The 17,481-nt window shown below is 42.9% G+C and overlaps 1 protein-coding gene across 6 annotated transcripts in view; it reads right to left on the reverse strand.

Moving 5' to 3' along the window:
- LOC103102905 (sodium/hydrogen exchanger 2-like) overlaps nucleotides 1–17,481 on the reverse strand; it is a 163,985-nt gene that overhangs the window by 75,932 nt on the left and 70,572 nt on the right. For all 6 annotated transcript variants that reach the window (XM_056809542.1, XM_056809544.1, XM_056809545.1 and 3 more), the window contains exons 9-10: nucleotides 17,091–17,202; nucleotides 12,204–12,338 (exon numbers count right to left, since the gene is read on the reverse strand). In XM_056809542.1, coding sequence (XP_056665520.1) covers nucleotides 12,204–12,338; nucleotides 17,091–17,202 — 247 coding nt within the window. The remainder of the gene's footprint in view (nucleotides 1–12,203; nucleotides 12,339–17,090; nucleotides 17,203–17,481) is intronic.

A 17,481-nucleotide genomic window follows, 5' to 3' on the forward strand; every position in this document is an offset into this window, starting at 1 on the left:
TGTGCTGGAAAGAACAATGGATTTGGAATCAGCAGAGATTTGCTGTCTCTGACACTCACTGTGGTCTAGTGACCAGTACAAGTCATTTAATCTCCCTAAGTCTCAATTTACTCAGCTATAAAAAGGGGGATAATAAGAGGTATTGCCTGTTGTTATAGATACTGTATATAAAGCGTTTCATAAACCTTTAAGTACCCTATAATGCCAAGCAAGGTTACTGAGTCCTCTGTGTAGACTAGAGCAGTTGTGCAATGCTATTATTATCAGAGGAATATAGGAATATGCTGTAAATTCAAGGAGAATTAGACAAGACTGTCTGTGTTGCTTGGACTTCAAGTAAACGAAGAATTATATTTGTAGAATTCTGCGGTTATTCTATGGCAAGTGATATACTAACTACAAAAGGACAAAAAATAAAACTACAACATTCATATCAACAGACCTGAATTTTTAAAGATTTTCTTTAATAACAAAACCACAAATTTATCATTTAATATTTTGAGAAACTAGCAAATAGGGCCAGGTAGGTGGCACAGTGGGCAGAGAAGAAAGTAACGGTTAAAAAAAATAGAAAAGTAGAAAGTTTTAATGGACTGGACACTTCTGGTCACTTCATTCATCCTGTTTCCCTCCCCTGAACTACTCAGTCCCAGCCAGTTAAAAGTCTCTGTTTTCTTATATGAAGGAAGGACTCAATGAAGGACTTCTATGAATGAAGTGACTAAAATGTCTATACCCTTTGATCCAGAGAAACCAATTCTAGGCATATGTCCCCGAATCAAAAATAAAAAGTTCTTCATGTCTAAAAAAGAGAGATAAGGGAAGGAAAACATATTCATGTCTTCTCCATCCTCAAAAAATTCTCAGTTGCTCAATCCATCCACTCTAGCTAACATCTTCTGCCTCTCCTCTCTTTCATGATGCAACTCCTTGAGAAAGCCATTCAATTCTTTTCCTGTTACTCTCTCCTTAACCCTCTGCAGTCTGGCTTCCCACCTTATTGTTCAACCAAAACTACTCTCTCCAAAATTATTAATGGACTCTTAATGGCCAAATCTGATGGATGATGGCCTTTTCTCAATCCTCACCCTTCTTGAATCCTCTACAGCCTTTAACACTATCAGTCTCCCTCTTCTCCTGGATATTCTCTCTTCTCAAGGTTTTCAAGGCTCTTATATCTCCTTGTTCTTTTCCTATCTCTCTGACCACTCAATGTCCGTGTCTTGTAGTGGATCTTCCTCCATGTCATCGACACTAACCCCATGAGTCTTCCAGGGTTCTCTCCTGGCCCCCCATTTTCATCTAGCCTAATTCACTTGTTGATCCTGTCAGCTACCATATGTCCAATGACCATGTCTATGCAGAAGATCGTCAACCCTAGTCTCTCCTACATCTCCAACTTGCCTCTTGGACATCTCAAACTGAACACGAGCAGGACAGAATTCATTATCTTTTCCTCAAACCTGCCTGTCTTCCAAGTTTCCCTAGTACTGTTGAGGAAATTGTGCTCCGAGGAGTCACCTTGAGTCTTCCCTCTAATTCCATATAACCAACCCGTTGCCAAGTCCTGTAGCATCTCTCACATATGCCCGATTCTCTCCCCTGACACAGTGCAGGTGCTTGTCATCTCAAGCCCAGAATTGTGCAAGAACCTACTGGTGGGTCTCCTTGCTTCAATTCTCTCTCCACTCTAGTCCATCCTTGACTCACTTTCCACTTTCAGTAATTCCACTTTCGTCAAGATGTCTTTCCTGATTCCTCCCGCCCCCACTGCCAGTGCCAATTTACCCTATCTGGAGCTTGTGAATACATACGTGTTTGCATGTGGTCTCCCCCCAATAGACCATGAGCTCTTTGAGAACAGGGATTGTCTTTGCCTTTCTTTGTATTCCCAGCCTAGATCCTGGCACATAGTAGGTGCTTAATTCATGTTTGCTTGTTAACTAAACTTGACGGGGAAACTTAGAGATTTGGAGTATGTATTGGAGACCTGGGGGTAGGGGAAGAGGGAAGGATAGATCAGGACTAGAGCAGATTTGTCTTCAATAAAAAATATGCTGGAGTTTCACCAAGAGGGGTTTTTAGAGGAAATCACATAACCAGAGATGCAAAGGGGGTTTAGACGTCACCTAGTTCAACTTCCTGCCCATGGCAGAACACTGGAGAATTTCAGTAAGAATGAGAGTAGTCCCCAAGTGGAATGGGCTGCACTGGGAGGCAGTGGCTTCCCCCTCAGAGGAACATTTCAAGGATTGCTGGGCATTTTTTTGAATCCTCCACACTAGTCCTCATAGCCCCCTGGATATAGAGAGCACTTGAGAAATGTGTTGATTGAATGGATGAATGGATGAGAGAATTAGGGGAAAAGAAAAGAAAACCAACTGTTCTAATACCTTCCATATCGGATCTATTAACCGCACGGTGCCTTTATTAAAGTCACAGCAGGGTTTTTACCCCACAAGCATTTTTTCTTAAAAAGATTGCTAGTTTTCCTGAAAATTAACTCTCCTAAACTAATTAAAATGGTGATAATTCCTAATTTTCCTCTTTGTGAACATGTCACTAAAGCATTTCCACTTTAATATGACTTAGAAGAAGTCTGGGTGTTCATATATACCAAAGTTCAAGGGCACAAACTCATCAAATCCCTTCTAAGGGTCTGGAAAGAAAGGCGGGCCTGGTCTTGACACCTGGGGAATATTTACCAGAAGCACCCTCCATGAAATCACATTTCAAGCCTCTAAAAAAATACCTTCCCAAGAAAACACATACACACGCACACACATGCACACGCACACGCACACGCACACAGACACATACAATTTTCCTATTTCAGGGCACGCTTGGCTAGAGCAGTAAGCTTGCATACGGGGGCCTTAGTATTCTCTGCTCCCATCATTTGGTTGGAGGAGCTGCTCTTCAGGAATTGTCATTTGTCACTTGTAAACTGAATTCTAATGGTTCCATCTGGTGGTAAAAAACAGAACAGAGCTCTGAGTGGTCTCTGTGATGTCTCCAGTTCAACCCAATGTGAGAAATAGAAAGTGAGTCCCTCAGTCGCTCTTACTGAACCAGCTGAAAGTAACTCAAGAAAGTGACATGGAATACTCCCAGCTCCCCCATCAGCAGAATATAAACTCCTGGAGGGCAGATGTTATCTTCTCTTTGGGTCATTGTAGCCCTAGTGCGTAGCTCACTGCCTTACACACAGTCAGTACTCAAAAAATCCTGTTTTGTGCAGAAGAAAAACATAGGATTGATCATGTGGTTTGATGGGGATATGATTGGTGACGTAGACTCTAAATGAACACTCCATTGCAAATATTAATAATATGGAAATAATAGGTTTTGAACAATGATATATGTAAAACCCAGTGGAATTGCTCGTGATCTCCAGGAGGTGGGAGGAAAGAGGGGAGGAAAAGAACACGAATCATGTAACCATGGAAAATATTCTAAATAAATAAATTAATATAAAAAATAAATCCTGTTTCAATTGGAGTTCTACTGGAATTTTTTTCATAAGCACCTTTTGACAGACATTTTGAGCCTGTCACAGACTGATCTGTATACTCAGTCAATCTAACGCAAGCCTCAGACTAAAGCAGCTCCTTTCTCTATTTGAAGGAGGATAAAAAATCCTGACCTTCATCAAAATGGAATTCATTTCGCCATTCTTAACCAAACACTTTCAGTTGATTTTAGTTTGCATTTCTCTAGCAAAAAGGAAGGAGAGAGCCAAGTTGGCTACAGGCACATAGAGCAGATATAATTGGGAAACCCTCTAGAAAATGTTTCTTTGTTATTGATAGTTCATAGCAACCTTGATCAAATTTCGTTAACTCGGTAGCAAAAGAAAGGTGTATATTTTGGTTGTGCTATCACTGATGTATTTTCTGAAAATAACAGACATCTGGGCTGTGAACAGAAGTTTGCAGATGATGAATCTGGAGCTGGAAAAAAAGATTGGCAATCAGTTAGGTACAAGTCCTTCTTCTTCTAAATAAGGCCTAGCCTGAAGGAAGTGACTTGTCCAAGGTCACACCATTAGTAAGAAGCAGAGAGATGAAATTTGAACTTGGATCTTCCAAATCCAAGTCTAATTCTATTTCCCCTGGATCCCCCTCTTCCTAATCCGTAGCCGTTGTTGCAACACACATCTTCATTCCCACAAATTTTTATCACAGATTACAATTCCCAAGTCTACAGTGGAAAGAGCTGGGACTGGGAAACCTTGGGTTCAAATTGTAACTCTGTTACTTACTACTAGTGTGGCCTTGGGAAAGTCACTTAACCCCTTTGGGTCTCAGTTTCCCAAAGTATATGTAGGTAGAAGGGTGTTCCAAAGAACTAGATCAGCTTGAGGAAGTCAAGTTTAGCCCGTAATTCTGCTTTTCCCTAGGGGGTATGTGGACGTGGCCATAGAGATCCTCTGTTGGGTGGACTGAGAGATATCTTATGGGGATATCCTTAAGATTTCATCTGAGGATGAGTGATGAAGTCTCAGGGATTGTACATAATTAGGTTGACTCAGTCTCTTGTGGATGGGTAAGAATGGGTCCACTCAAGAGTTTTTCAGGGTCAGTTGTAAGTCCTTTTTGCCTTTTAGGATAAATCTCAAGAGGGCTGAGCACAGAACACAAATCAGAGTGCCAAATGCTAGGGCAGGCCTGGGTACCTACATGGCCACCCCCAGCTTGAGACAGAACTTAAGGCATCCCACATTTGCACCAAGCTCTCACCTACCAGCTAGGAGGAAAAGAGAGTTCTTGGCCTGAAAGATGATAGCAGGAGATTGGGAAGCCATTTGGCTGAGATGGGAGTTCCCAATCCCCAGCCTTCTGGAAGACAGCTTTCCCCAGGGATCCAAGTTGGCTCTCAGTTCTCCTGTCTTGGTCTGTGCTCGACTCTCCTTCTAAATGTCTCCAAAAGAGGAAATAACTGCAAGTGACACCTTTTTCTATCAGTCTAGCACAAAGAAGCAGTCCCAATACCCAAAGGTCCAGCCAAAGTCATCATCCCTAGTCACAGAGACTCCATCGCTCTTCCCCTAGGGTAACAAGAAACAAAAAGCCAAAAGCATGCAGCCTCATAGCAACATGATGGGGGTGGAGGGAGGGAGGATCGTCCATTTCCCCGTTATAATTGTTAGGCTTCCTTCCACAATCTACTCTGGGTCCAAAACAAGCCACTAAACCCTTCCACCAAAAGGAAGTGACCCTCCAAATGCTATCTCCCAACTTTGCCTTTCTGTGGAGCCTCCAAACGACTCACATCCTAAAGGAAGAGGCTACTGGAGGCAGTCCAACATGACCCTAAGAGAGGCAAGAATTGCCATGAAACTGGGCCAAGATTGACCAAACAGCAATCCGAGGCTTTCACTGGGTAGCTGTCACCCCATTCTGCTCCATTGCCAGCACACACACACACACACGTACATACATGCATACCACATGCATACCCAGCACATGCACACATACACATGCACACACACGTGTGCACACACACACATGTACATACCTATCTCAGTAGCTAATAGTTAAGGAACAGAGCAGTGCTCATGTCCTTCCCCTTAGCTTGGTGGCTTCAGGAGCCACATCTGGGAAATTAAGGCATTTAGCCTAGAGAGTGGCTCCCATCTGCCTGTGGAAGATTCACCTCTATGCCTACGGCCTGTGATAAGGTGCATGAGCAGCACAAGAAGACCAGAGACTTCCATGCCCAAAGACCTCAGGACATAAACCTTCTGGGTAGATGGGAAGTCAGGGGCTTTCCATTCAACAAGGGTGTGGAAATAAGCCCAGAATACCCAAGAATGCAAGGCCTCTGCATAGCCATTAACTTAGAAGCAGTAGGCACGTAGCTCTTCCCCTTAGCATGGCCTCAAACTATTCTCTTCTCCAAGTTACCAGATATTCTGCCAGGAAATCACTAGGGCAAGAATTTCATTAGGAATGTAGCGAGGGAGTCACCCACTGACTTAGTGAACCCAGCTAGGTAAGCACACATTGACATATTGAGAAAACAAGTAACTACGTTCATTATCCTGACTTGTGAATCAGTACCTATCACTGTTTCGGTATGAAGATCATCTAACTCTCTTACCTATGTCATTTACCATATAAACTGTAGACCCCATCCCAGTAAACTCTGCCACCTCTCTGAGAGGAGTTCTACAGAGTTCTTAGTTGGAACAGGCCCTCCTGTAAGCCCAATATACATAGTTCTCACCCCGGCTTGATGACCCATGAAGCTATTTCCAGAGGCTGACTCTGTCTCTGACAAGAAGGAACTTCAATTTACTGTGTAAAAGAAAGGAATTCTGGTCTTTGGTGGAGGAAGACTGTTGAGTTAGAGGCTCCAGTTTTAGAAGTGCAGAGCCTCAGGGTAAAATCTGAGAAGGGCAATCACCTTCTGATCCCTCCACATGCTAGCGTGAAGGCCAAGGTGGCTAAGGAAGTATCTAACATTTCAGCAACTGGGAAGAGTACTGGCTTCTCTTGGGAGTTCATCTAGAGGCCTCAGTTCAAATTCCATCTCAGACACCATGGGTACTTCGGGAAGTGTTTTAGCCTCTCAGAATTTCAGTTCATCATACACTTTTAGGTTTTTCATATTTAAATGGCTCCCTTTGTTTCGGCTTCAGAGTGGTACTGAAGAAAGCATCGTTTTAAAGTTTAAAGCACTAAAGAAATGGAAGTTGGTATTATTCTTTTCATTATTATGTTGGATAGAGCTAACCTTATGACCCAGGCAGATCTAAGCTCATGTCCTAAATCCAACATACCCAGGCCCAGTGACCCTGGGCAAGCCACTTGGCCTCCTTGTGCCTCAGTTTCCTCATCTGTAAAATGGAGAAAATAATAGCCCCTACTTCCCAGGATTTGCATGGGATTAAATGAGGTAATAATTGTAAAGTGCTTGGCACCATTTCTGGCACATAATAAGTTCTATATAAATGCCAGCTGGTATTTTTATCTCGATGAGAAAAAAGCCACCATTCCAACTATGGTTTGATTTCCATCTTTTTTTATGATTCTGTTGGTTTCATCGTATGAAACTATGGCATGACAACCTCAGAGCTTCGTAGGATACATGAGCTATGAAGGGAGGCTATATGATCCAGCAGAAAGAGCCCGAGGTTTGCATTTAGAGGACCAGGATGCACTTACAACTTTGGACTTAGCTTCTCTGGGCCCAGTTTTCCCTTCTGTAAAATGAGGGTTAAATAAATGTTAAATGATCAGGTTCGTCTTTTAGCAAATATAAAAGTGCCAGGGGGAGGGGGAGAGAGGGTAGAAAAGAGAAACCATCTCTCCACCCCATAAACGACCATGGCCTTTAGGGTCCCTTCCATCTCTATATGGACAATCCTGGGACCTAAGAAGTCATCAAGGAAATAGCCGAGGTGGAAGGAGAGGCAGGTTCTTGCCCGATGACTCCCAGGGAAATTCCAACTCGGGTTTTCAGCCTCCCAGCCCAATGGTCTTCTAGCTTTCCCCTTTCAGGGAGCAAAAAGAGATCATCATTTTTACAAGCCTGCTTTTCTGTGGTACGTCTGAGAGCTTGTAAATATATTGACCACTTTTCACTCTCCTTCCGAGTTCAAGGTCAGTGGCAGCTCCATGCCACGCCAGAGCAGGACAAACAGTATGAATCGGCATCTCCACTACAGTCCCAGTAAGGACATTATTGGCACTGGACCCAAAAAACTGTTATACAACATGTTCATGATAAGCTTTCTCCTAGGTTACTTGATTCCAATAATTCTCCTCCAGCTGAACTGCTTTGTTGGCTATAATCAGAATTCCTATGCTTATTTGCATTTTCTCCTCATGGCAGGTTCTTAAATATTATTAATTTGTAGCAAGCATGGGCCAAGAGGAGGTGGATATGCCCCTCCTTCCCTCACATGCCAGGGTCTCCCCAGGGTACACACACAAAAGGAGAACGGTCTCCATAAAAGAAGGAACATTTGGGCCCCGGCAGACGCAGACAGAAAAAGACGCCACGCCAACCTGAAAGCAGCAAGCAGTTCAGGGGAGCGGGTATGAGACGTACCACAACTCGCATGCCAGGAGAGATACCTCTGCTCCGGGTGCACAGCCCCAGGAGAGATGGAGCTGCTGGAGACACAGAATCACATACCGACTTGGAGGAAACAGTGGGCCAGAAGAGATGGAAATGCCAAGGCACCCTGGGACCTGGAGAGAGACCTGAGCTAAAGGCCCCGGCATCCATGTGGCCCCTGAGAGAAAGAGCTGACAGGAGCTGGCAGTGGACAGAGAAAGCGGCTGCCCCTGGAGCTGCAGAGAGACCTGAGCTAAAGGCTCCAGCATCCATGTGGCCCCTGAAGGAACGAGCTGACAGGAGCTGGCAGTGGACAGAGAAAGCGGCTGCCCCTGGAGCTGGAGAGAGGCCAGAGTTAAAGGGTGCTGCATCCATGTGGTCCCTGGAGAGAAGTGGCCAGCACCAGACAAAGATGCTGAACCAGAAACAGCAGCAGCAGCAGCAGCAGCAGCAGCAGCAGCAGAGTGACCAGATGCTGCAGGAGGAAGGAAAAGCGATGCAGCAGGGATCAGCAGCATCGAGTGGCAAGGAGGCATCAAGCAATACTTTTGAGCCATACGTCCCAACCTTGCCCTTTACTAGCTGTGGGGCCGGTGGTGCTCCAAGAGATGAAGGCAAACAGTCATCTCCCTAGCAACGCCAAGCGAAACGGGGCAGTACTCAAGTAAGGGTTCTAGTCCCCAAGCTAAGTAGGGTAGACACGAAAAAGTAGAGAAGTACCATAAGGCAGGACTGGACCCTGTGGGAAGGCAGGGGAAAGTTTTCTTGGCTGTCTATGGGTTAAGGTACAAATCTTTTCTATCCTTTTATTTCATTAAGCCTTTTTTTGTCTTTAGTGTTTTGTTAGCCTAGATGCTTGCAGGGAAACTAAGGACACCTTATTGGAGGGGTCATGGGGGAAGAGGATGCAAAGTCAATCAAGTACTTCATGTTCCTAGGGTTACTCTGGATGTGGGTGTGGGCCAAAGGGGGTTTTCAAACAAGGCAGATATTGAATTTCCCAAAGTTTTCCTGGGTAAGGGTACAAGATTTGGAGAAAGAGAATCCCCAAACTGTACCTGGGTCCTCATCGGGGGTGGGAGTGGTGGTGGTGGGGAGGATGTTCTAACTCCAGAGTTACAAATACAGTTACTTTTTATTTGCAAAGATAAATTTTCTAATGATGATTCTTAAAATCTTCTCTATTAAGGTGAATGTTGCAAATATTGTGTCTCTATGCTAATACTCACAAATATAGATCCTGTTAAGAGTTCTTCCATCACTGTAGCCCTGCTTTGTTATCTCATTGTGGCATAGCATGGACTCTGTTCTCCAAGGCTGTACAATGGAACACGATGCCTGCCAGGCCTGCCAGTGACCTGGGGACAGAACTGTTTCACTGGTTTCCAACAACCAGCCTAGTCGAGTTTGGAAAGACTCTCCACAAACTTGACCACGAGAACTCTAAAGGACATTTATTTACACAAATCATCAAAGAATTGAGACCTATGTCATCGAAGGGCGATGACCACACCTTCAAAAGGCTGGACCACTGGGAAACAGAAATGGTCAAGAAGTTATAGATGGGGGCTCCAAGTGTTAGCAACTGTAAAAAGAATATCTGTTTACCTTTGATCTCTCCTTTGCATTTTACCATAGTGTTCACATAAGTCATTAGGATGCAATTCTCCCCCTCCCCGGAATGCCCCATCCTTCCTGCCCCTCTTCCTTGCCAACACAGATTTGGGGAACCCTTTCTGTAAGACTGAGCTTAAGATCCATGCATTCGCAAACTTGCCAGATTCGCCCCTCGCTAGTTCTACCCAACATCAACTTTTTCTCTTCTGTTGATCTCTATTTTAGTTTGTAGATTTGGAAAATGATTTCTTTGTGAAGGAAATCAAGTGTGTGTCTGCCTAATAAAAGAAGAAGGCAAATAGTGGCTGGGCTGTGCTAATATAATAAAAATGATGCTGCTATGAAAAAGTATTTGCCTGGTTATTGTCACACCAATCAAATAGTCAGGGAATCATTTCTTGGAAAACTAGACAAAATAATCTCGGACTTCATCAAGAGAAACCAAAGGTCAGTCAGTTAAAGGGAAGTCGGGAGTAGTGGCACATGCTTAAAATCCCTGCTATTAGGGAAGCAAGGCTGGAAGAGCACTTGCCTTTGGGAATTCTGAGTTGGAGTAGACTAAGGCAATCGGGTATCTGCACTAAACCCGGCACCTGTGTGGTACACTCCAAGAGTCCAGGCCATCAGGCTCCCTCGGGAGGGGCACATTAGCTCAGTTTGGAAATGGAACAAATCAAAGCTTGCATGCTAGTAATCAGTGCATGGGGTCCAGAGATAGGATGGCTCAGTCTTTCACAACAACAAAAGCAATAACAATAATAAGGAAATAATGGGAAAATCAAGAATAATAGGAGACTAGCATTAACATAACCTACACAATCCTATGAAACAATAGCCATCAATACTATTTAATACTGATTAAAAGCCAAGAAAAGTTGATTAACAGAAGAAACTGAGTGAGTAAGACTCAGAAGCAAGTGAATATAGTAGCTGGTGTTGAAGAAACCCAAAGAACTCTCTTCCACAAAAGCTGTTGGGAAAACGGGAAAGCATTTTGTCAGAAATTAGGTTTAGGCCACAGATCTATCACAATGAACTGTTACAAATAGATATGTAACCAAAATAATAACTTTATTTCTTTTTTTAAATAACCCTTACCTTCCATCTTTGAATCAATACTGTGTATTGACTCCAAGACAGAAGAGTGGTAAGGGCTTGGCAATGGGGGTCAAGTGACTTGCCCAGGGTCACACAACTGGGAAGTATCTGAGGCCAGATTTGAACCTAGGACCTCCCATCTCTAGGGCTAGCTCTCAATCCACTGAGCTACCCAGCTGCCCCCAATAACTTTATTTCATGAAAAACGAGGGGAGAATGAAAGAAACACATTAAAGAAAAATGAGCAGCTATGGCAAGGGAAAGAATTATTAACTATACAAAAGATAGAGGGGGGAAAAAGAAGATAAAATAGACCATTTCACTTACAAAGAATTTAAAAGTTTTCATGGATGCAAAACCAACAATTAGAAAGAGAAGAAAAGCAGTTAATTGGGAAAAATCTTTGTAGCAAATATCCCTGATAAAGTTCTGGTGTCCAAGACATAGAGAGAAATGGCATAACACATAAGAATAAAAGTCATTCCTTAACAGGTCAAAGATTATAATAAGTAGCTTCCGGAAGACAAAACGCAAGTTATCAACCATCATATGAAATCATTAATGCTAAGAAACATACAAATAAAAATAATTCTGAGATCTCACAACACATTCAACAGACTGGCAAAGATACCAGGACAAAGGACAAGAAATGATCAATATTAGAGGAACTGTGGAAAGAGAGGCATGCTAATGCACTATTGGTGGCACTGACTTCCCTAATAATTCTGTAAAAAAATTAAACTATACATACACTTTGATCTAGCAAACCTGCTATTTCCCAAGGTATAGTGTATAGGCATATGCCCCAAGGAAGCTAAAGTCTGAGGGAAAGGCCCCACATACACAAAAAACATTTATGGCAGGCAAAAAACTGGAAGGAAAGTGGGTACCTGTTGATCAGTGAATGGCTGGACAAATTGTGAGTGCAATTGGATATCAGAAATAAGAAATGATAAACATAGGGGAGAAAGGGACTCAAGAGACCAAGTGGGACAAGAGCAAAAGGGCAAGGAGGCATCCAAGGTCACACTGGCTATGTTACAAGGCCGGGTTCTATTGGCCAGGGGAGGGGGCAGGGTGAAAGAAGGTAGTCACTGGGAAATGATCATTGTGCAAGAAAAAGAAAAGTGCATCCTCAGAAAGGGAGGTGGGCCTAACACATACCACAAGTCAGGGCCAACAGATGGCCAACCAGAGTGCTGTATCCATTAAATAATCATTGACCCAGAAAATGGTCCCTCTGCAAATTTTCAGGAAAGGTACGTGGAGGAAAGTCCCCCAATGGCATTGGTACATTCATTAGTTGAGGGAGTAGCCATATCTTTGGAATCACAGCTCTGATTACAGAAAGCCGTGCTCACCCTAAAAGATGCAGGTGATGGAATCAAGGCATCTCGTTTCTTTCAGAAGACTCCTACCTCCATGACGGCTTGCTCCCAATCGCTTCTGGAAAGGTTAAGGTGCAGGTTCTTGTGTCTGCGGATAAGAATCTCCTTGGCTTCTTCGGCTTCCCCTGTTTCCCCTGGAAGGGTATGTCTGTTATATGCAGGAGCCTGAAAACACAGCATGACATGACACCAATTAGACTGAATGAAGGGGCATAATGAAATAAATGTCAAGACAGTAACTCAAGGTGCCGTGTGCACATGATTCAAATTGGCTTAAATTCTTAATTTCTCTAGATTACATGTACTTTTTGCAGAGAAATTCAACCAAAAAGAAGATCGTTTAGCCTATTTTTACCCGCATATAGGCATGTCCTCTCTAAATGCCCCTCGTCCTTAAACTTAGAAAATATTTTCAGTCATATTTATTATTCTCTCACAAAAAATAAGTTATTATAAGACTATCAAGGCCAGAAAAAAGACTGGTGCCTTTTTTGAACCTTTAATATCTTCTATCTTAGTGATACTAAATATCACTTCTAAGGCAGAAGAGTGGTAAGGGCTAGGCAATGGGGGTCAACTGACTTGCCCAGGGTCATACAGCTAGAAAATGTCTGAGGCCTCATTTGGACCCAGGACCTCCTGTATCTAGACCTGGCTCTCCATCCACTGAGCCATTTAGCCACCCCTAAAACTGGGTCTCTTAAAATAACTAAATCTCTATGAGATCTTTTCCCAGTTACCTCTCTCAATGGCCTGCTAGACATACTACTTCTGGCCTAAATGGCCAGATTCAATCACCATCTAAAATGAGCTTTGGGACTCTCTCCTGAGTTTGCCATGACAGAATCACAGAAGAGAGTAAGATGCTCCCCCATGCCTAAGAACACAAGCAAGCATGGCAGGCAATCTCCTTCATGCTGCTCCCTAGGGTCAGTAGTATTCTGCCCTTTGACAGCCCTGCATAGCTGGTGCCAGGGCCTCTTTGCTCTATTTTTCCATGGCTCTAAGTTCCACTCTGGAAGCTGAGGAAACCCAAGTGTCAGTTGGTAAATATTTGACAACTGGCTCTCTGGGGAAAAAAGTATGCATGAAACACTTTTAGGTTTAATCTACATTATTAACACTCTCTCCATTACTTTCTTAAGTCTACACAAACAAAAAAAACAAGAAAAATCAAGCCCTGATTTGTAGCATTGGCTGATTTCTGAGGTATAAAAGCTCACACTGAAAATTAAACAGTTAGCTTTTACGAGGCCATTTGAACCAGCACTGCCCTGAGCAGCTGCTCATATGATAAGTAGCATAGAGAGAATATGAGGGCTGGAAGAGATCTATGAGGTTCACTACAGGACCCTAGATCCTGCCTTTGAACTGATAGAAGTCTTCTCTTCCTACTTCTCATGTCTTACAGGTCTGCCACACAGCAAATGGTTAATAGATGGTTAAAAGGAATCTTTTAAAGGGACGGCAAGGTAGTTCAGTGGACAGAGAGTCAGGCCTAGAGGCAAGAGGTGCCAAATATAAATCTGGCCTCAGACACTTCCCAGCTGTGTGACCCTGGGCAAGTCACTTGACCCCCATTGCCTAGCCCTTACTGTTTTTCTGCATTGGAGCCAATACACAGTATTGAGTCTAAGATGGAAGGTGGGGGTATTAAAAAAAGAACCTTTAAGAATAAAGGTTCTAATGGAGGAATTCCATGTAAACTGGAATGACTTCTAGGAACTGATGCAGAGCGAAAGGAGCAGAACCAGGAGCACATTGTACATAGAGATGGATACACTGTGGCACAATTGAATGTAATGGACTTCTCTACTAGCAGCAATGCAGTGATCCAGGACAATTCTGAGGGACTTATGAGAAAGAATGCTATCCACATCCAGAGGAAGAACTGTGGGAACAGAAACCCAGAAGAACATATGATCTATCACATAGTGAGATGGGGATGTGATTAGGGTTTTGATGTTAAAGAATTGCTCTACTGCAGATATGAATAACACGGAAATGGGTTTTAAACAATGATACATGGATAACCCAGTGGAACTGCTTGTCAGCTCCGGGAGAGGGGAGGAGAGAGTAGGGCGAGGGTATCATGAATCATGTAACCATGGAAAAATATTCTACATTTTAAAAATTAATTAATTTTTTAAAAAGAAACAGATTCTATAGCCCCACTCACAAGATCACCCATTCCCAAGTTCTCTTTAAGAAATTTTTCCTTATATCCAAACAAAACTGCATCCTGGTGGATCTAGATGACGCTTCCAAAAGTCAAAGAAAATGACTGCTTCACATTATCTTCACAAATCCTTTCCAAACTTGTAAACAGTCATCCACTTACTCTTTGTCTTCTCTCAACTAAACAACTCCAGTTTCTTTAGTTTCCCCTAGTCCTTTCTTCTAGGTCTTTCAAGGTCTCTGTGTCTGTATGTGTAGGTGTGTCTCTGTCCTCTCTGCCCCTCTTCCAATTTCTGCACCCCTTTTTATGAAGTTTGGCAGCCATGATTAGGTACAATATTTTCCTTAGGTTCTGGTGATTGTAGAGTACAGTGAAAAAGTTATTTTGCGGTCCTTACATATCATAATTATACAAACTAATCATCAATGATAATGACTCCCATTTTTCTAGAAAGCCCCTTCCCTCACAATAATTTTGGGCAAGCATCCCTATGTTACACATGGGAAGAGTGAAGTCCAGAGAAACTTTGAACTCTCTCCTCCTCCTCCCTTCAATTCCAGTGCCCTTTCTACCATAAGACACTGTAGTCTATACTCTAACATAGGGAATAATATCTTGCAGGTGAGGAATTAGGAGGATAAAAAAATGTTAAATGATTCCAGTTTTGGAAGGTAGTTAAATCACACATAAATGAACAGAATTATCATTATGATTTCATCTCTTATTGACATTCTTTTTTATATAATTTTATTTTTAAAATATTTTTCCATGGTTACATGATTCATGTTCTCTCCCTTCCCTCTTCCTTCCCCTTCTTCCAGAGCTGACAAGCAATTCCACTGGTTTATACATGTATCATCACTTAAAACCATATTTCCATATTACTCATTTTTGTAATAGAGTAGTCCTTTTAAACCAAAACCCCAAATCCTATATCCATATAAATAAGTGATAAGTCATATGTTTTCTTCTATGTTTCTACTCCTACAGTTCTTTCTCTGGGTGTGGATAGAGTTCTTTCTCATAAGTCCCTCAGAATTGTTTTGAACTGTCATTGCTATTAGTAACAAAGTCTGTCACATTTGATCATCCCACAATGTTTCACTTTCTGTGTACAATGTTCTGGTTCTGCTCATTTCCCTCTGCATCAGTTCATGGAGGTCTTTCCAGTTCATATAGAAATCAAGCAATTCCACCATTCCTTATAGCACAATAATATTCCATCACCATCAGATACCACAACTTGTTTAGTCATTTCCCAATTGACAGACAACTCCTCATTTTCTAATTTTTTGCCACCACAAAAAGCACAGCTATAAATATTTTTATACAAACAGGTCCATTCCTATTTTTTTCACGTCTTTGGGGTATAAACCTAGTATTGCTGGATCAAAGGGCATGTCCTCTTTTTTATCTCTTACCTTCCGTCTTAGAACCAATGCTATGTATTAGTTCCAAGGCTGAAGAATGGTAAGGGCTAGGCCAGTAATGGCGAATCTTTTAGAAATGAAGTCCCTGGACCTGCTCCCACCCCAGCCCCCAGCCTGAGTGCCATGCCCACCCCCCACAGAGTCTGAGTGTCATACCCCTCCCCACTACCACATGCCAGCTGTGCTCTTCCCTTACCCCACAAGGGAAGTGAGAAAGCTCTCCCATTGGGCTGCTGGGCAGAGGGACAGGTGATGTGAAAAAATGTCAACAGACATGGTGCATAGGGGGAGGGGAGCAGCTCCTCCCAAGTCCCTCTGCCTTTCTAGTAACAAACTCTGGGTGTGGGGGGCAGCTGTGTGGCCACAGAAAATGCTCTGTGTGCCATTATTGGTACCTGTGCCATAGGTTTGCCATCACTGGGCTAAGCAATAGGGGTTAAGTAATTTGTCCAGAGTCACACAGCTAGGAAGTGTCTGTGGCCAGATTTTAACCTAGGACTTCCCATCTCTAGGCCCATGAACTCTTTTAAAGCCTTTTAGGCATAATTCCAAATTACCTTCCAGAATGGTTGGATCAGTTCACAATTCTACCAATAATGCATTAGTCGCCCAATTTTGCCGCATCCCCTCCACCATTTATTATTTCCTTTTACTGTCATATTGGCCAGTCTGCTAGGTATGAGGTGGTATCTCAGAGTTGTTTTGATTTGCATTTCTTTAATCAGGAGGGATTTAGAACACTTTTTCTTATGATTATTGATAGTTTGTCCTATCTTTCCTCCTGTGGATTCCAAGTACTTTATCTACTGAACTCTATTCTCTGAGTCAGTATGTTATCCCATAGCTTCTTAAACAGAATGCTATTAATATCTCACAAACCTCCTGGATCTCAGAATTGGAAGGCCAGCAGGCCAGTCTAGCTCAAGAATTGACTACCAGAACAAAAGCACAATGGGGCCAGTCTGTCTGACTTCCCTCTGCCTCATAAAATTCATGTGAAATATGCCAGGACAGAGACATGGTAGCTCCATTTCTCTAACTACTAGAACAGTACTGGTGAAGTATTGGTACATTTGCCAAACCAGCGCTCAGGGAGTTGCTCCATTCCTCCTCTTCCTAGCACCCAAGAACAATTTTCACATGCCCCGCCCCTCTGTCCAGCCACCCAAAGCAAGCATTTCCTCCCTCCATTCTCTGGGGTAATTTGAGGGGCTTATAGACAGCTTGAAGTTACAATTTGGGCATGTGAACTTCAAAACCTTCGCCAACGCTGTACTAGAACATTACTTGGGCCACAAAAATCCTTACCCCTCTCCTGATTCTATATAGATTGGTAGCCAATATCTGCTGGATATTATCCGTGGCATCTTGATCAAGAGGGGTTAGGGCTGAGGCTGCTGTGGCTGCTTCATGACTGTGGCTGAAAGGAAAAGGACTGGATTGTTTATAGGAATCGAATACAAAAAGGTACCAAAGCACCATGTTCGGACGAGCTGAAGGCATGAAAACAACACACATACCCAAGCTGTGAAGACATTGGAAGACAAAAAGGTAAACAAAAGTCTCAGACTAAGCCATGCTTGGGGAGGCAGAGCGGAAGATCTGTGTTTCGCTGTATTATTTTTTTTAATTAAAACCCCTCACCTTCCAACTTAGAATCAATACTGTGTATTGGTTCCAAGACAGAAGAGCAATAAGG

The sequence above is a fragment of the Monodelphis domestica genome, chromosome X (assembly GCF_027887165.1).
Source record: "Monodelphis domestica isolate mMonDom1 chromosome X, mMonDom1.pri, whole genome shotgun sequence".
In the NCBI taxonomy this organism is placed as follows: Eukaryota; Metazoa; Chordata; class Mammalia; order Didelphimorphia; family Didelphidae; genus Monodelphis; species Monodelphis domestica.